The sequence below is a fragment of the Aotus nancymaae genome, unplaced genomic scaffold (assembly GCF_030222135.1).
Source record: "Aotus nancymaae isolate 86718 unplaced genomic scaffold, 86718_ANA_hifiasm-v0.15.2.pri h1tg000003l, whole genome shotgun sequence".
In the NCBI taxonomy this organism is placed as follows: Eukaryota; Metazoa; Chordata; class Mammalia; order Primates; family Aotidae; genus Aotus; species Aotus nancymaae.
Window position 1 is genome coordinate 56,366,175 of NW_026988414.1, and position 20,189 is coordinate 56,386,363.

At 42.8% G+C, this 20,189-nt stretch overlaps 1 protein-coding gene across 1 annotated transcript in view; it reads left to right on the top strand.

Annotated features, from left to right (window-relative positions):
- The first annotated feature begins 18,358 nt into the window (after nucleotides 1–18,358).
- TTC39B (tetratricopeptide repeat domain 39B) overlaps nucleotides 18,359–20,189 on the top strand; it is a 145,630-nt gene continuing 143,799 nt past the window's right edge. The window contains 3 exon segments of the mRNA XM_012453496.3: nucleotides 18,359–18,414; nucleotides 18,416–18,452; nucleotides 18,454–18,597. Of these exon segments, the coding sequence (XP_012308919.3) occupies nucleotides 18,359–18,414; nucleotides 18,416–18,452; nucleotides 18,454–18,597 (237 nt within the window).

A 20,189-nucleotide genomic window follows, 5' to 3' on the forward strand; every position in this document is an offset into this window, starting at 1 on the left:
TATAACCATTGCCTTTCATCTATTAAAAGTTCTAAAACATTTTCATCACTCTCAAAAGAGACCCTATACTGATTAAATAGTCACTTCTCATTCCTACTCTCCTGAACCCAAGCAACCACTAATCTGCTTTCTGCCTTTATGAATTTACTTATTCTGGATATTTCATATAAATGAAATTATGCAAGATGTGACCTTTTGCCTCACATAATGTTTTGGAAGTTCATTTATGTTTGTAGCATGTTATCAGTTTCATTTTATGGCTGAATAAGATTCCATTGTATGAATATGCCACATTTGTTTATCCATTCATCTGTTGAAGAATAATTGTTTTTTGTCCACCTTTGGCTTTTGTGAATAGCGCTGCTATTAACATTCCTGTATAAGTATTTGTTTGAATACCTGACTTCAATTCTTTTGGATATATACCTATGAGCAGAATTGCTGAGTCATATCGTAATTCTACGTTTAAGTAATTGAAGAACCACCAGAGTGTTATCTACAGTGTCTGCACCATTTTACATCCCCAATTTCTCTACATTCTTGCCAACACTTATTTTTCATTTAAAAAACTTATAGCCATTTTCATGGGTATCAAATGTTGTCTCAGGGTGGCTTTAATTTGCATTTCTCTAATGACTAATGATCTAGAACATCATTTCCTTTTTTTTCCTCTTTTTTCTTCCAACTTTTATTTAGCAGCCAGGAGGGGGGCTGTACCCTGCAAAGCCACAGGGGTGGAGACCATGAGAACCCACTTCTTGCATCAGTGAAACCTGGATGTGAGACATGGAGTCAAAGGAGATCATTTTTGAGCTTTAAGATTTGACTGCCCACTAAATTTCAGACTTGCATGGGGCTTGTAATCCCTTTGTTTTGGCCAATTGCTCGAATTTGGAATGACTATATTTACCCAATGTCTGTACCCGCTTTGTATCTCGGAAGTAACTAATTTGCTTTTGAGTTTTTTTTTTTTTTTTTTTTTGAGACAGAGTCTCACTCTGTCACCCAGGCTGGAATGCAATGGCATGATCTCAGCTCACTGCAGCCTCCGCTGCCTGGCTTCAAGAGATTCTCCTGCCTCAGGCTTCTGAGTAGCTAGGATTACAGGTGTGCACCACCACACCTGGCTAATTTTTGTATTTTTAGTAGTAGCTTTGTAGTGTGTTTTGAAATCAGAAAATATGAGTCATCCAACTTTGTTCTTCTTTTTCATGATTGTTGTATTGGTCCATTCTCATGCTGCTATAAGGACATAACAGAGACTGGGTAATTTATGAAGGAAAGAGGTTTAATTGACTTACACTTCTGCAAGGCTAAGGGGCTTCAGGAAACTTAAAATCATGACGGAAGGGGAAGGAAACACATCCTTCTTCACATGGCAGCAAGGAGAAGAAGAATGTGTGCTCAGTGAAAGGGGAAGCCCCTAATAAAACCATCAGATCTCATGAGAACTAACTCACTATCATGAGAACAGGATGAGGGAAATTGTCCTTAGGATTCATTTTCTCCACCTGGTCCCTCCCACGATACATGGGGATTATGGGAACCATAATATTCTATCCCTGGCCCCTTCCAAATCCCATGTCCCCACATTTAAAACACAATCATGCCTTTCCAACAGTCCCCTAAAATCTTAAGTCATTTCAGTATTAACTCAAAGTCTCATCTGAGACAAGGCAAGTCCCTTCTGCCTATGAGCCTGTAATATCAAAAACAAGTTAGTTACTTCCCAGACACAGTGAGAATACAGGCATTGGATAAATTCACCCATTCCAAATGGGAGAAATTGGCCAAAACAAAGGGGCTACCATGCAAGTCCAAAATTCAATGGGGTGGTCATTAAACCTTCAAGTTCCAGGATGATCTCCTTTTACTCCATGTCTCACACCCAGGGCACACTGAGGCCAGAGGAGGGCTCTCATGGCCTTGGGCAACTCTGACCCTATTACTTTGCAGGGTACAGCCCCCTTCCTTGCTGCTTTCACAGGCTGGCATTGAATGTCTGTGGCTTTTTCAGGCACTTGGCACAAGCTGTGAGTGGATCTACCATTATGGAGTCTGGAGGATGGTAACCTTCTTCTCACAGCTCTACTAGCCAGTGCCCCAGTGGGGACTCTGTGTGGGGGCTCTGACTCCACATTTCCCTTGTGTACTGCCCTAGAAGAGACTCTCCATGAGGGCTCCAGTCTTGCAGCAAACTTCTGCCTTGACATCCAGGCAGTTTCATACATCCTCTGAAATCTAGGCAGAGGTTTCCAAACCTCAATTCTTATCTTCTGTGTACCTGCAGACCCAACACCATGTGGAAGCTGCCAAGGCTTGGGGCTTGCACCCACTGAAGCCATGGTCCAAGCTGTACCTTAGCTCCTTTTAGCCATGGCTGGAATGGCTGGAATGCAGGGCACCAAGTCATGCACACAGCATGGGGGCCCCAAACCCAACCCAGGAAACCATTTTCCTCTCCTAAGTCTTTGGACCTGTGATGGTAAGGGCTTCTGCGAAGGGCTCTGACATGCTCTGGAGACATTTTCCCCATTGTCACGGTGATTGGCATTAGGCTGCTTGTTGCTTATGCAAATTTCTGCTGCTGGGTTGAATTTCTCCCCAGAAAATGGGTTTTTCTTTTTTACTGCATTGTCAGGCTTCAAATTTTCAAATTTTTATGCTCTGCTTCCTCTTGGACTCTTTGCTGCTTAAAATTTTTTTCTGCCAGATTTCCTAAATTATTTCTCCCAAGTTCAAAGTTCCAAAGATCTCTAAGGCAGGGGCAAAATGCCACCAGTCTCTTTGCATAGCAAGAGTGACCTTTACTCCAGTTCCCAAAAGTTCCTCATCTCCATCTGAGACCACCTCCACTTGGACTTTATGATCTGTATCACTATCAGCATTTTAGTCAATGCTATTCAACAAATCTCTGGGAAATTTCAAACTTTCCCACATTTTCCTATCTTCTTCTGTGCCCTCCAAACTGTTCCAACCTCTGCCTGTTACCCAGTTCCAAAGTCGCTTTCACATTTTCAGATCTTTTTACAGCAGCACCCCACTATCGGGTACAAATTTACTGTATTAGCCTGTTCTTATGCTGCTATAAGGACATACCCGAGACTGGGTAATTTATAAAGGAAAGAGATTTAATTGACTCACAGTTTTGCAGGGCTGGGGAGGCCTCAAGAAACTTACAATCATGGTGGAAAGGGAAGCAAGCATGTCCCTCTTCACATGGTGGCAGCAAGAAGAATAATGATGCCCAGCAAAGGGGGAAGCTCCTCATAAAACAATCAGCTCTTGTGAGAACTCACTCACTATCCTGAGAACAGGATGGGGGAAACTACACCCAGAATTCAGTTATCTCCACCTGGTCCCTCCCACAACACATGGGGATTATGGGAACTACAATTCAAGATGAGATTTGGGTGGGGACACAGCAAACTGTATCATTTGTTTTGGCTATTCAAGGCCCTTTGCAATTCCATATTAATTTTGATATCAGTGTTTTCATTTCTGCAAAAATGGGCCATTGGGATTTTGATAAAGATTGCACTGAATCTGTAGATCACTTTGGGAAGTAGTGACATCTTAATAATATTAAGTCTTCCAATTCATGAACATAGATGTCTTTCCATTTATTTAGGTCTTCTTTATTTTTTTATTTTTATTTTTTTTTTGAGATGGAGTTTCGCTCTTGTTACCCAGGCTGGAGTGCAATGGCGTGATCTCGGCTCACCGTAACCTCCGCCTCCTGGGTTCAGGCAATTCTCCTACCTCAGCCTCCTGAGTAGCTGGGATTACAGGCACGCGCCACCATGCCCAGCTAACGTTTTGTATTTTTAGTAGAAATGGGGTTTCACCATGTTGACCAGGATGGTCTCGATCTCTTGACCTCGTGATCCACCCGCCTCGGCCTCCCAAAGTGCTGGGATTACAGGCGTGAGCCACCGCGCCCGGCCTATTTAGGTCTTCTTTAATTTCTTTCAACAATGTTTTGTAGCTTTCTGTGTACAAAACTTGACCTAGGTTTTCTAATTTGTTGGTGTATCATTGTTCATAGTATCCTTTTATAATTGTGTTTCTGTAAGGTCATTAGTAATGTTCCCACTTTGATTTCTGATTTTAATAATTTGAGTTGTTTCTCTTTTTCATCTTAGACTAACTAGAGGTTTGTTCACTTTTGTTGATCTTTTCAAATAATTGACTCTTCGTTTGATTGATTTTCTTTATATTTTATTCATCTCTACACTAATCTTTATAATTTCCTTCCTTCTGCTAGCTTTGATTTAGTTTGGTCTTCTTTTTATAGCTCCTTAAGGCAGAATGTTAAGTTACTGATCTGAGATTTTTCTTCTCTTTAATATAGGTTTTCTATACTTTTTGCACAGACTAAACGTTTTTTATCTTTTCTTCCAGAGAATGCTTTGGTATTTGACAAACTTTTCTGGAATTATTTCAACATTCTTCACAGTACAATATCTGTGATTTTTATAGATTCCCTGTGTATGACCAGTGCCATTAAAAGACATTTTTAGTACACTAAGAGTTTATGTCTTTGAAGATCTTAGAATTGCCTCATAATGACAAAACAAATTACATTATGGTGGGAGGTGAGTGATAGAGGAGCTCACAAGCTTCTGGGATATGTCTGTTGTACTAGACAGCTTTTGGGGTATCTAAACTTTTCCTAGTCTCTCAAAAAAAAAAAAAAAAAATCCAGGCTGGGCACAATGGCTCACATCTGTAATACCAGCACTTTGGGAAGGATCACTTGAGGCCAGGAGTTTGAGACCAGCCTGGGCAACATAATGAGACTTTGTATCTCCAAAAAAAAAAAAAAAAAAAAAAAAAATTAACGGAGTGTGGTGATGCATGCCTGTAGTCCCAGCTACTCAGGAGGCTGAGGCAGGAAAGTCACTTAAGCCCCAGAGTTCAAGGTTGGAGTGAGCTAGAGTTGTGACACTGAACTCTAGCCTGGGCAACAGAGCAAGATCTTATCTCTAAAATAAATAAAATAAAATAAAAATGTTCTCCAGACCAAGGTTATATCCTTTATAAAATATTCTTCAGGACCAAGTGCGTTGGCTCTGGCCTATAATCCCAGCACTTTGGGAGTCCAAAGTGGGTGGATCACCAGGTCAAGAGATCGAGACCATCCTGGCCAACATGGTAAAACCTTATCTCTACTAAAAATACAAAATATTAGCTGGGTGTGTTGGTGTGTGCCTGTAGTCCCAGCTACTTGGGAGGCTGAGGGAGGAGAATCGCTTGAACCTGGGAGGTGGAGGTTGCAGTGAGCCGAGATTGTGCCACTGCACTCTAGCCTGGCAACAGAGCAAGACTCTGTCTAAAAAAAAAAAATCCTTTAGAAAAGGGCCTTAACATGTTTATCCTCACTCAGTAATGACTTTGGGCAGTCATGTAACATCTTGCATCCTCAGTTTCCTCATCTCTAAGATATGTCTTGCCTATCTCACAGGATTGTTTATTTATTTATTTATTTATTTTTACAAATAAAACTGCTATGAACATTCATATACAAGTTTATGAGGTTAAAGGAGAGCAGTTTCAGAAAAGATATTTTCTTTTTTCTTTCTTTTTTTTTTTTTTGGAAGGAGGGAAAGAGGGAGTGAGGGAGGAAGAGAGAAAGAGAAAGAAAGAAAGAGAAACAAAAATGGGGAGAGAGAACAGGAGTCTTGCTCTATTGCCCAGGCTGGAATGCAATCTAAAAATAGGTATTAAAAACCTCTTTTATGCTGATAATTGTGCTTAACAGTGAAGACAGGAAGGAATAAGGGAAGAAAATAACAAACAGTCAACCAATATTTCATTTAAGTCTGTGAAATGCTATGCAAATGCTGAAGAGCGATTTACTTCCAATTATGTGGTCACTTTCAAAATAGGTGTAATGTGATACTGAGAAAAATGTATGTTCTGTGGACCTGGGGTGAAGAATTCTATAAATATTCACTGAGTTTACTTGTTCCAGGTCTGAGTTCAAATCATAGATGTCCCTGTTAATTTTCTGTCTCGTTGATCCGTCGAATATTAACAATGTGGTGTCAAAGTCTCTCGCTATTATTGTGTGGGAGTCCAAGTCTCTTTATAAGTCATTAAGAACTTGTCTTATGCATCTTGGTGCTCCTATATTGGGTGCATATATATTTGTGATCATTGACTCTTGTTGTTGCCTTGATCCTTTTACCATTATGTAATGTCCTTCTTTGTTTCTTTTAGTCTTTGTTACTATTAAAGTCTATTTTGTGAGAGATGAAAGTTACAACTCCTGGTTTTTTTTTTTCTCTCCATTTGATTGGTACTTCTTCCACCAGCCCTTTGTTTTAAGTCTTAGTATGTCCTTGCTTATGAGATAGATCTGGATACAGCATACTGATGGGTTTTGACTTTTTATTCAATTTGCCTCATAGGATTGTTTTAAAAGTGCTAAGAAGATAATAAAATCATTTATACAGAAATGACACTGTGCTTCTTCTAAGCCCAGCAGTGACTGCTGAGCCAGATCAGAGACTCTCAAGCTACATGTGAGGCCCATCAGCCTGGTGTCTACTTTCCAACTTTTAAATGTATTTCCAGATAAATCTGTCTGCTGGGAAAACTAATAGGAAAATTTGAGTCAGCCAGCCACAATAGTCAAAAAGACATTAATGTATGTGCGCGGTATAAAGTAAATAGAATATCATAAATTGTCTCACTTTAACTGGGCACAGTGGCTCATGCCTGTAATCCCAGCACTTTGGGAAGCCAAGATGGGTGGATTACTTGAGGTCAGGAGTTCGAGACCAGCCTGGCCATGGCTATAATGGTGCATATCTGTAATCACAGCTACTGGGGAGGCTGAGGGAGGAGAATTGCTTGAACCCAGGAGGCAGTGGATGCAGTGAGCTGAGATTGTGCCACTGTACTCCAGCCTGAGTGACAGAGCAAGCCTCCATCTAAAAATAAATAAATAATAAACAAATAAATTGTTTCACCTTAAAAGTCTTCCCAGCCAAGTGCATGGCTCATGCCTGTAATCCCAGCACTTTGGGAGGCTGAGGCAGGTAGATTGCTTGAGCCCATTGAAACTGCCTTTGCAAAATTATGACTGAGACAGTGAAAGAGATCTAACTGAACCAACTCCACATCTTGCTTCTAACCTCCAAGTTGTCTTTGTTCATTCCTGGGAATAGATTGAACTAACTTTAGGAGAGGCCTAATTTATAGTTTAAAACAAAGATGACAACAGCCCTTTCCCAAAGCCAACCTCCTTCTTGCCTGGGGACTAGGTTGCCTTTGTAGGACTAACATTAGCCACAACATTAGAAGTGATGGTTTAGGAGTCATGCAGCTGGAGGCTACAAGATTCTGACCCTACATAAACTGCTCCTAAGATCAGTGCTTGAGATATTTTGCAGACCCTGCAATTGATGAATCAGCTGGCACCACTGAGATAGATTAACTGGCTCATCTGATCTTGTGGCTTCCACCCAGGAACTGACTCAGTGCAAGAAGACAGCTATGATTACACATGATTATGGGCCTCATGTGTAGCCTGAAGACTCCCTATGATTTTATTTCTGACCAATCAGTACTCCTGGCTTACTGACTTTCCCCCACCCGCCAAGTTGTCCTTAAAAACTCTGCTCCTGGAATGCTTGGGGAGACTGATTGGAGGAATAATAAAACTCTGGCCTCCCACACAGCTGGCTCTGTATGAATAACTCACAATTCCCTTGTCTTGATAAATTAGTTCTGTCTAGGCAGTGGGCAAGGGGAACCCCTTGGACAGTTACATCAGGGAGCCCCTTGGACAGTTACAGCTACTTCCAGTAGCCAAGAAACTGGGCTACATCCCAGTTTCTCTCATAACTGTGGATCAAGACGATCTTCCTTTAGTTTAATCTCTAGCATCTCAGAACTATAGATTTTAAGATATGGAAGGTTATATACTTTAGCCCTTCATTCTATATTTCTCACACACACACACACACACACACACACACACGACATGAAAAGAATTGAAGTGGACTGTTCAAGGTCAGAAACCCAGGTCTCAAGGACTAGTAGATGTGGCTTTATTACTGATGGTCTGATATCTGTGTGGAGTCAGGCTGTGGCTTGGAGCAATGAGAACCAAGTTGTCTGTCTATCTATCTATCTATCTATCTATCTATCTATCTATCTATCTATCTATCTATCTAGATATAGATAGCTATATATCAATCAGATAAAATAAGATTTTATGAAAACAGAATAAAGTGGTTTTATTGATTCACATAAACAAGATATATTCTTACCACTTGGATTGTTTTCCTTATTGTTGGAAAACTACCAAGGGAAAAATTGTCACAGCTTTTCATTTAGGTTAGACCGTATGTGCTAAGTAGCAACATGTCTCAGAAGGCTGCTATAACAAAATACCATAGACTGGGCAATTTATAAGTAATAGAAATTTATTTCTCACAGTTCTGGAAGCTGGGAAGGCCAAAGTCAAAGTGCTACTAGATTCAGTGTCTGGTAAAGGCTCATGCTCTGCTTTAGAGATGGCTTCTTTTATGTCCTCAAATGGTAGAAGGGGCAAGGCAGCTCCCTTCAACCTCTTTTATAAGGGCACTACCCCATTCATAAGAATGGAGCCCTCATGACTTAATAATTTCCCCAAAGGTCCCACTTCTTAATCCTATCACATCAAGCATTAGGTTCTAACATGAATTTTAGGGGGACGCAAACATTCAAACCATAGCACAACATGAAAGTCCTTTTCTAGACCTTCCTCCTGAACTTGCAATTGGTGGGCTACATCTGGAAGCCAGGTAGACTGCTTATGCTGGAAAGGGCTCAAATTGCTTACCATGATTTAGAGCAGTGGTTCTCAAAGTGTGGTTGTTGAATTAGCTGGAGCTGCAGCAGCAGCAACAGCAGCAAGTGGGACCCACCTTAGACTGACCTAATTGAAGACCCTGGGGGCTGGGACCAAAAATCTGTGTTTTAAGAGTTCCAGGTGTATGCTCAGGCTTGTGAACTTTGCTTTTTAGAGACACTTAGACCTAATCATTGTAGTGCTGAGTCATAATTGCTTTTCTTTCCTTTTTTTTTTTTTTGAGACAGGGTTTCACTCTGTCACCCAGGCTGGAGGGCAGTCATATGACTTCAAATCCTAGGCTCAAGCAAGCCTCCTGCCTTAGCCTCCAAGGTGGCTGGGACTATAGGCATGTGCCATCACACCGGGTAATGATTTTAGAATATAAATGTTACTATGTATAAGTCTTACAGAGGTTTGTATCTGTGACTCCTTCTATAGGTAGGTGAATTTAGGAGCTGCCTAATATAAACCCAAAGTGCCCAATCAGAAGTGTTGTAAATGCTAGGCCTAAAAGAGGCAATGAGAGTAGAATTGCTGAAGATGGTCAAAATAATTATTGGTTTATTAAACTATGCAGGAAATACAATGAGAATATCATTTTTAAAAGATGCTAGTATCCTCCAAAATGTAGAGAACATTTGAATTTGTGGGACAATAAAATATGTTAGCAATATGAGAAAAAAGATGCCAGAATTTTATAGGCACAACAGAATCAGGACCTGGGGAGGTCTCCTCAGGATAGGGGCGGTGCATACAGGCATGCCTTGGAGATATCGCAGGTTTGATTCCAGACGACTGCAATAAAGTACATATTTCAATAAAGCAAGTTGCACACAGTTGTTGATTGACCAGCGCATATAGAAGTTAACGTTATACTACACTGTAGTCTACTAAATATGCAATAGCACTATGTCTTAAAAATGTATGTACCTTCATTAAAAAATACTTTAATGCTAAATAATGCTAACACTCATGTGAGCCTTCAGTGACTTGTAATCTTTTTGTTGATGGAAGATCTTTCCCTGTTGTTGATGGCTGCTGACTAGTCAGGGTGGTTATTGCTGAAGGCTGGGGAGGCCACAGAAACTTTCTAAAATAAGACAATAATGAACTCTGCCACACCAGTTAACCTTTTTCTGGGGAGGGGGGACAGAATTTCACTCTTATCGTCCAGGCTGGAGTGCAATGGCACAATCTTGGCTCACTGCAACCTCCACCTGCTGGGTTCAAGCAATTCGCTGCCTCAGCCTCCCAAGTAGCTGGAATTATAGGCATGCACCATCATCCCTGGCTAATTTTTTGCATTTTTAGTAGAGACAGGGTTTCACCATGTTGGTCAGGCTGGTCTCAAACTCCTGACTTCAGATGATCTGCCCACCTCAGCCTCCCAAAATGCTGGGATTACAGGCATGAACCACCACGTCTGGCATCAGTTAACTCTTTAAGAAAGATTTCTGTGTAGCATTATGCTGTTTGATAGCATTTTACCCACAGTAGACCTTTCAAAATGGCAGTCAATCCTCCTAAACCCTCTTGTTTTATCAACTAAGTTGATGCAATATTCTGAATCCTTTGATGTCATTTCAAAGATGTTCATAGCATCTTCACTAAGAGTACATTTGTCTCAGGAAAACAATGTTTCTGCTTATTCATAAGAAACAACTCCAGGTTAGGCACGGCGGCTCACACCTGCAATCCCAGTACTTTGGGTGGCTGAGGAAGCATGTGATGCTTTGGCTCTGTGTCCCCACCCAAATCTCACTGCAGATTGTCATCCCCATAATCCCCATGTGTTGAGGGAGGGACCTGGTGGAAGGTGACTGGATCATGAGGGGTGTTTCCCCACGCTGTTCTTGTGACAGTTCTGTCACTAGTGTTTGTTCCTCTTCCTATACATGTTCACTCTCTCTCTCTCTCACCTGCTTCCATGTAAGATGTGCCTGCTTCCCCTTCTGCTATGATTTTAAGTTTCCAGAGGCCTCTCCAACCATGTGGAACTGTGAGTCAATTAAACCTCCTTCCTTTATAAATTACCTAGTCTTGGGCATGTCATTATAGCAGTGTGAAAATGGACTAATACAGAGGAGAATTGCTTAAAGAAAGGAGTTTAAGACCAGCCTGGGCAACACAGTGTGTTCTCATCTCTACAGGAAAAAAATTAGTTGGGTGTGCTGGTGCTTGCTGGTTGTCCTAGCTACTTGGGAAATTGAGGTGGGAGTATTGTTAGAGCCCAGGAGTTTGAGCCTGCAATGAGCTATGATTATGCTGCTGTACTCCAGCCTACGTGACAGAGTGAGACTCTATCTCTAAAACAAAACAAAACCAACCAAAAAAAACCTCCTTATCCATTCAGTTTTCATCATGAGAGTGTAGCAATTTAGTCACATCTTCAGATTCCACTTCTGATTCTACTTCTCTTGCTATTTCTTCCACATCTGCAGTGACTTCCTCCACTGAAATCATCCATGAGGACTGGAATCAACTTCTTCCAAACTCCTGTTAATGTTGATATTTTGACCTCCTCCCATGAATCCCAAATGTTCTTAATGACATCTAGGATAGTGAATCCTTTATGGGTTTTCAATATACATTTACCAGATCCATCAGAGAACTCACTATCTATGGCACCTAGAGCCTTATGAAATGTATTTCTTAAACACTAAGTCTTGAAAGTCAAAATTACACCTTGATTCATGAACTGTAGAATGGACTTTTTGTTAGTGGGCATGAAAACAACATTAATCTCCTTGTACATCCCCATCAGAAGTCTTGGGTGACTAGGTGCATTGTCAATGAGCAATATTTTGAAATGAATATTTTTTTCCTGAGCAGTAGGCCTCAAGAGTAATCTTAAAATATTCAGTAAACAATTATGTAAATAGATGTGCTGTCATCCAAGTTTTGTTGTTTCATTTATGGAGCACTGGCAGAGTAGATTTAACATAATTCTTAAGGACCTTGGTATTTTTTAAATGGTAAATGAGCATTGGCTTCAATTTAAAGTTATAAGTTGCATTAGCCTCTAATGAGAGAGTCAGCCTGTTCTTTGAAGTTTTGAAGCCAGGCATTGACTTACCCTCTCTAGCTACGAAAATTCTAGATGGCATCTTCTTCCACTAGAAGGCTGTTTTGTCTACATTGAAAATCTTCTGTTTAGTGTAGCCATCTTCATCAATGATCTGAGCTAGATCTTCTGGATAACTTGCTGCATCTTCATCAATATTCACTGCCTCACCTTGTACTTTTATGCTTTGGAGAAGGCTTCTTTCCTCAAACATCACGAACCAACCTTCGCTAGCTTGACATTTTTCTTTTACAGTCTCCTCACCTCTCTCAGCCTTTATAGAAATGAAGAGTTAAGGCTTTGATCTGGATTAGGTTTTGGGTTAAGTGAATGTTGTGGTTGGTTAGATTTTCTATCCAGACCACTGCAACTTTCTTAATATCAGCAATAAGGCTGTTTTTCTTTCTTATTATTCATATGTTCACTGGAATGAGGGCAAAAGGGCACATGCTCTAGTTGAGTCATTTTTCTTCAAAGAGCCTTCAGGGATGTCAAATGAGTTTCATTGGCCATTCCTAATTGCAAAGGCACCCTTAGAAATGCAATCTTTTAGCTAGGCAGAATGTGGGCTCTATAAAAAATCAGGTGCTTCTATTGATGGAGCTACGGGAGAATGAACAGCAGGTGGCAATAAGCAGCTTCTGCTGCCAATTATTTATTCTTATTGATCTTGCTTTTCTTTTGTCTCTCTCTCCCTCTCGTCTTTCTTTTCTCTCTCTCTTCCTTCCCTCCTCTCTCTCTCCCTTCTTCCTTCCTCCCTTCCCTTCCTTTCCCTTCCTTTCTTTTCCTTTCCTTTCTGTTTTCTTTTCTTTTCTCTTTCTTTCTTTTTTTTTTTTTTTTTTTGAGACGGAGTTTCGCTCTTGTTATCCAGGCTGGAGTGCAATGGCGCGATCTCGGCTCACCGCAACCTCCGCCTCCTGGGTTCAGGCAATTCTCCTACCTCAGCCTCCTGAGTAGCTGGGATTACAGGCATGCACCACCATGCCCAGCTAATTTTTTTTTTTTGTATTTTTAGTAGAGACGGGGTTTCACCACGTTGACCAGGATGGTCTCGATCTCTTGACCTCGTGATCCACCCGCCTCGGCCTCCCAAAGTGCTGGGATTACAGGCGTGAGCCACCGCGCCCGGCCTCTTTTCTCTTTCATTTTTCTTCCTTCATTTCAGATGAGGGTCTTGATACGTTGCCTGGGCTGGACTCAAATGCTTGGGCTCAAGTGATCCTCCTCATGGGTTAGCCTCCAGAGTAGCTGGGACTACTAGCATACCTCCGTGTCTGCTTGGTCTTGTTTTTAAATCTTCGACACTCTGCCCTGAGATTGTGTATTGCCAAAGTTACTCTTCCTGTTGTTGCTCTCTTCTTTGGGTTTTACTTTCTTTGTCTGAAGAAATGATATTAATTAAATTTAAAGAGATATGAAAATCAACAGGAAGGCAATTGGAAAGATTTATATATATATATATATTTTGATGTATGAGTGTGTGTGTGTGTATTGAAAAAGTGAACAGACAACTAACAAGTAGGGCAAAATAAATGTTTACCTAGTTTCAAGTGCCTGGAAAAAGGATATTCTGAAGGGAAGATTTCAGCTTCCACTAAGTGATGAGGTTTTTCCCCTTAGCATTGAAACCTCTCCCAGGGAGGTGAATTATTCCTCTTTAGGTCACTGAGGGACCTCTAAGTGCTTAACTTTTATGTAATTTTGAAAAACTGAATACGTGTTAAAGATAATCCTCAAGCCTGTACATTACGCTAGGAAACAATTTATGTTTTAGACTACACATGATTTGCATTCTTTAAATCTCCCTCATTATTTCTGGACTATGCTAAAACATTGGCTGCTAGGTCTAAACAATAATGCTTAATGTACTACAAACTTTTTATACTTTCATTCGTTCACTCCATAGCCATTTATTAAGTAGTCATTATGTGTTGGGCATTGGGGTTTTTGCTTTACACACAAAACACAAGGTCCCTTCCCTCATGGAGCTTATATTATAGTGTGCTCTTGTTGAGGGACATAGACATAAACAAGTAAACAAATGAACAAGAGAGTTCCAGGTAGTGAACAGTGCTATACATACAGCAGGAGGATGTGGTAGAGTGTGACTGAGAGGGAGGGCTGTTTTAGAAGGGGAAGTTTTCCTTGAGGAGCTAAGACGTGAATGTGAGACACAGCCATTGACAAACACATGATTTACAATGAGCACTTATTTCATAGATTTGAGCTTCTCCTATGGCACAAATCATAAAGATTCAATTTTCTTTCTCTTTTTTCTTTTTTTTGTTTGAGATGGAGTTCTGCTCTTCTTTCCCAGGCTGGAGTACAATGGTGTGATCTTGGCTTACCTCAACCTCCGCCTCCCGGGTTCAAGTGATTCTCCCGCCTCAGCCTCCTGAGTAGCAGGGATTACAGGCATGCATCACCACACCTGGCTAATTTTGTATTTTTAGTAGACACGTGGTTTCTCCATGTTGGTCAGGCTGGTCTTGAACTCTCGACCTCAGGTGATCTGGCCCCCTCAGCCTCCCAAAGTGCTGGGATTACAGGCATGAGCCACCATGCCCAGCTGAAGATTCAATTTTTTTTTATTAAAATCAAATACCAGCACAAAAAACTATCAGTTAAAGGTAACATGTTCAGCAATACTAAAGGTTAGATTGTCTGGGCCAGGTGTGTTGGCTCACACCTGTAATCGCAGCACTTTGGGTGGCTGAGGCTGGTGGATCACAAGGTCAGGAGTTTGAGACCAGCCTGACCAACATGGTGAAACCCTGTCTCTACTAAAAATACAAAAATTAGCCTGGCGTGGTGGTGCATACCTGTAATCCCAGCTACTTGGGAGGCTGAGGCAGGAGAATCGCTTGAACCCAGGAGGCGGAGGTGGTAGTGAGCTAAGATCGAGACACTGCACTCCAGCTTGGGTGACAAAGTGAGACACCATCTCAAAAGAAAAAAAAAAGAAAAAATTAAAAAAAAAAAGATTAGATTGTCTGCAATATTAGATTTATTTTGAAGCCCAAACAGCTCCCAGTAGGTGTGGCTTCAAAATGAAATGATTCAGATACCCTCTTGCTTAATCTCTATGCTAATTACTTCTGGGAAATGGATTATCTGAGTAATCTCACTTCACTGCTAGAGTATAACATTACCAGCAAACTGGCAAGGAGAATTCTGTGTAAAAACAAATCCATTCTAATTGTTCTTTGAAGAAAAACTGTTTTATATATATGATTCATGATAAAATCACAAATGCTAAAATCACACGTATGGGCAAAGAAAGTTGACAGTTGCCCTGAGCAAAGCAAATTTAATTAGAGGTTCCAGTGGCTAGAAAACATTTATTCATTCAGTGTTTATAATTGAAACATGAATGTTGCTCATCTTCTGACGTGAATTTAAAACACACAGGACTTCAGATTTGCTCCCTGATATCTAAAAAAATCAACAACAAAAACACCAGTCAAGCTTCATTTATAAGTATAGATTTTTAAATAATACATTTGATTCTCATTATAACATAATTCTGTCACAAATTAGAGCCAGGTTTGTTTGTATTTCTTCAAAATTTGAAGAGTTGAAATTCCTAAGGCAGAATAACAGCATATGGGAGAGGAAGCCATCAACGAGATGGCTTCATATCAGAAAGATGTGCTATCAATTTAGGAACCAATGAACTTTAAAAAACAGAATCATGCAGAATCTGGACCTGGACAGGAATTCTAGCCTCAGAAAGTGAAACATAGGAGAAGGCAGGAGTGGGTTGGGGGTGTGGGGAGGAATGGAAATTTTCAGGGGTATTGGAATTAAACAAACTCTAGGTCTCTTCTAGTCCATCTGATTCTAAGTGTTCAGAGAGTATATTCTAAATAATAAAATATTATTATTATTATTGACGGAGTTTCACTCTTGTTGCCTAGGCTGGAGTGCAATGGTGTGATCTTGGCTCACTGCAACCTCTGCCTCGTGGGTTAAAGAGATTCTCCTGTCTGAGCCTCCTGAGTAGCTGGGATTACAGGTGCCCGCCACCACTCCTGGCTAATTTTTTGCATTTTTAGTAGAGACAGGGTGTCACTGTGTTGACCAGGCTGGTCTTGAACTCCTGACCTCAGGTGATCCACCTGCCTCGTCCTCCCAAAGTGCTGGGATTACAGGTGTGAACCACTGCGCCTGGACTTAAAAGTATTGTTATTTAGAAATGGGGTCTTGCTGTTTTTCTCAGGCTAGTCTCAAACTGCTAAACTCAAGCTAGATTCCTGCCTCAGTCTCCCAGTGCTGAAATCCCATACAGATGTGAGCCACCACACCTAGCCTGTGTTAACTAGTTTTTTTAAACTAGCTTTACTAAGATATAATTTATATGATCACAGATTTCACCCAGTGTAAGTATACAATTCAAGGATTTTTAGACAATTCAGAGAGGTGAGCAACCATCACACGATCTAACCCATTTTTTCAATGTTTCTGGTGTAGAAACCATTTTACTTTTCTAGTATAAAAGTACATGCCAAACCATTAAGATCATACAGCAAGTATTAAGGATGCAAAATGACTCACTGAAAATGTATGTAATGGACTTGTACTGGCAACTGCTTTACTGACACAGAAAGAAAGAGGGGAGGGTGGCTAGGGGCAGTACAAAGCAATGGTTATCAGCTAGGCCCAAGAGTCAGACTGTTGGGGTTCAGATTCTGGCAACCCTACTTACTTAACTGCTGTCTGGCCTCAGGCATATTACTTGAACTCTCTGAGCCTCATCAGTTTACTCATCTGTAAGAGAACAGCTTTATGGGGTTATGAAGAATAAATGAAATGCTATATGCAAGAGGCTCAGTAGAGTCCTGGCACATAGTAAGGACTCAATAACTATTAGCTGTTTTTTCTTTTTTTCTTTCTTCTTCTTTTTTTTTTTTTGAGACAGAGTCTCACTCTGTTACCCAGGCTGGAGTGCAGCAGCGCGATCTCGGTTCACTGCAAACTCCGCCTCCCGATTTCAAGCGATTCTCTTGCCTCAGCCTCTTGAGTAGCTGGGACTACAGGCATGTGCCACCACATCCAGCTAATTTTTGTATTTTTAGTAGAGACGGAGTTTCACCATGTTGGCCAGGATGGTCTCGATCATTTAACTTTGTGATCCGCCTACCTCGGCTTCCCAAAGTGCTGAGATTACAGGCGTGAGCCACCAAGCTTGGCCTAGCTGTTTTTACAGTTATCACTGGATGACTATTAAATAGGCTTTCATGAGCCAAACATGAAAGACCACATGCTCTGATTAAATTTATATGAAATTCTAGAAAAGGCAAATCGGGCGGGGCGCGGTGGCTCACGCCTGTAATATCAGCACTTTGGGAGGCTGAGGCGGGTGGATCACCTGAGGTCAGGAGTTCAAGACCAGCCTAGCCAACATGGTGAAACCCCGTCTTAAAAAAAAAAAAAAAAAGAAAAGGCAAATCGATGTTGATGGTAGATCAGTGATTGACAGAGGTCAGGGAGTGGAGGTAGGAAATTGACAGCAATGGGTCACAGAAAACTTTTCAGGATGTTCTATATTATGACTGGGATGTTTTGTAAACACTTGTCATTGAATTACACATTTAATTTGGTGTATTTTTCTATATGTAAAGTAAAGCTGACCTCCCTCCCCCAAACTTGTAAAGATCTAGCTTTCAGTTTTCTATTTACATATCAGAAGTAAGTTTCAATTTTCAAATTCAGCCAACAAATATCTGTTGAGCACTTACTATATGTACTATATGCAAGACACTGTTCTATCTAGGTGCTGAGGATACAGTCTTGAAGAAGACAGCATCCTACCCTCATGGAGTTTATAGTTCAAGCACGAATTAAATACCTGGGTTTGGAGTTACAAAAGGGGTCAATACAGGATGCTATGGGGAGAATACACGGTCCGGGTAGGGGGCGGTAGAGGAGTGCCAAGATGTATAAATCTCTGTCCCGTGTTTTTTCTATTTTTTGAACACAGAAGCAAACAGAGTCCTTCCACCTAGTGTCCAGGCGGGTGGTGTGTCAAAGGCCTCTCTGGGACCAGTGACCATGACCCAGGGGTGCCCTCAGGCCACACTATCTGCGCGATGCAGTGCCCATCTGGCGAGGGAAAATGACTGGCACCTAACCAAGGGCTAGGCGGATGCTTCTACGGGCCCCAGGTGGGGCGCTGCTTTGACCTTGGTTTTGTCATCCCCGCGCTCTCTAGCTTCTTTCCAGGTGTGCCCAGCCTCCGCAGAGCACATGCAGCAGGTAACCTTAGGGAACCCTCCGGAAGGCGTGCCAGACCGGGAAACTTTATCTGGGAGGTGACTTCGCCCACGTGGGCGGGGCGGCCGCCCGCTGGGGGCGGAGACGCATTGTGGGAGCCTGGTTGGCTGCTCCCCCGCGGGGGGCCGGACAAGTCGCTGGCCCCTAGAGCGGCGTTCGCGGAGAAGATGGAAGGTTTCGGGGCTTGCCGGCTCCGGGGGCGGGGAAACCGCGTAGCTGCATTGCCCCGCCCCGAGACCAGGAGGGAGCGCCGGGCAGTCCTCCTTTCTCTGTCTCTTGCGCTGGGCTGAGCCCGGAGCCGAGAGCGGGAGTCGGCTCTGAGTTCCCTGCTTGGTTTTTGGGTGGCAGCAGCCGGAGGAGGAACATGGCGCTCGTAGGCAGCCGAGCGGAGCTGGAAGCGGACGAGGTACGAGCCGATGGGGAGTGCGGGTACGACCCCTGGAGCCCGGGACGGGAGTCCAGGAGAGAAGAGCCAGCCGGACTGGCTCGGCCGAGGCCCCGCCCCATTGGTCCCCTCTCGGAGGTGGGCGGGCGCCGTGTTGGGGCGCCCGGCCTTGGCAGGTCTGTCCCCGCTGGAGCTAGGAGGGCGCCTGCGGCGGACACGCTGCTGAGGTTCGGGCCGCCGACCCCGTGGGTCGTGGGGATGGAGACCCGCGTACGGCCGGCACTTAGATGGGCGTGAGGACGCGGGAGCGGAGGAGCCGCAGCTCTGACCTGTTCCGAGCCGGCCCAGCGACGCCTGGGCTTTATGAAGTCTGACCCTGACGTCCCGACACTGGCCCTGTGGGTTTTCTTGGAATCATCTCTCGACCTGGGAATCTGCCCTTCTATGGAAGTTTCCTGGTGGCAGAACCGAAAGGCTTAAGATTGATGAAAAGAGGGGGCAGCCGGAGGAAGTACGAGTCGAGGGTTACCTGCCGCGAGAGCAGGGCAGGGCTGCTAGGGGTCGGGGCCGGAGGGCGGAAGCCGCAGCCCAGGCTGTGGTGCTTCTCCCTCCCTCCACGGGGCCCGGACACTTCCCCTAGCGGGTCCTCAAAGTCGGCGGTGGCCGGAGGGAAAGCGCTTTGAGAACCGACTCCGGCCTCCTTTGGTCTCAACTGTGTTTAACTAATTAGCCACTTCCTCCAGTCGTGGCGCGCCCGGGCCTGAGCACGCAGGGGCGGGCGCGCCGGACCTGTTGATTTATTGACTGTTCCTTTCAGCACCTGGAAGCTCCAGAGACAGCGCTCTCCCTGCGCTTGAAGTTGAGACCGAGGCTCCAGCAGCAGCCAGCACCCACAGCTGCTGCTGCTGCCATCTTACCTGACTTGAATTGTAGGAGTCGCTTCATTTAGAAGGCTTTGGTTTCAAATGATGCAATAGTGGATGAGCTGGAGGAGGCGGTTGATTTCCGTCCATTTCTTTAATGCCAGGAATCTCCTGACACGGAATACTATAAATGTGGGCCGTAAAATAAACAAAAACAAAACAAGAACTGAACTGCAGCTCCTTCAATGAACTGAGAGACATAGGGCAAGCCAGGCTGTCCAGACCCTTGGTTACAGCCTTTCTCTTGCGTTGAGGGTCCCAAGACCGTAGAGTGAAATATTTGAATCTTGGTCTGTTTGTGGGGAAAGATTTGCTGTACTTAGGGCTATATAATTCTCTAGATTAGGGCATTGTTGAGGCAGTGCTGTTATTAATTAGCACTGGGATAATAGGTGTAAACTGAAAGTGTTTCGAACATACTTTGAGAAATGGTCACCCCAGCTTTGCTCACTGCCTATAAGATGAACGCTAGAGGTACATTAGCTGATGAGAGAAGTTAGGTTTCTGTGGGTGAAACTCTGTGTGGGATGTTAGGTTTCAGAGTAGCAGAGAGCCTGGCACATAGTACTTGGTAAATAAATATTTGTTGAATGAATGAAAGACTGCAGAAAAGATGTTGCTTAAAAGCTCTCAGTTTTTGCCGTATCATTCATTTATTTTTCTTCATTCATTAACTATTAGGCTTCTGTT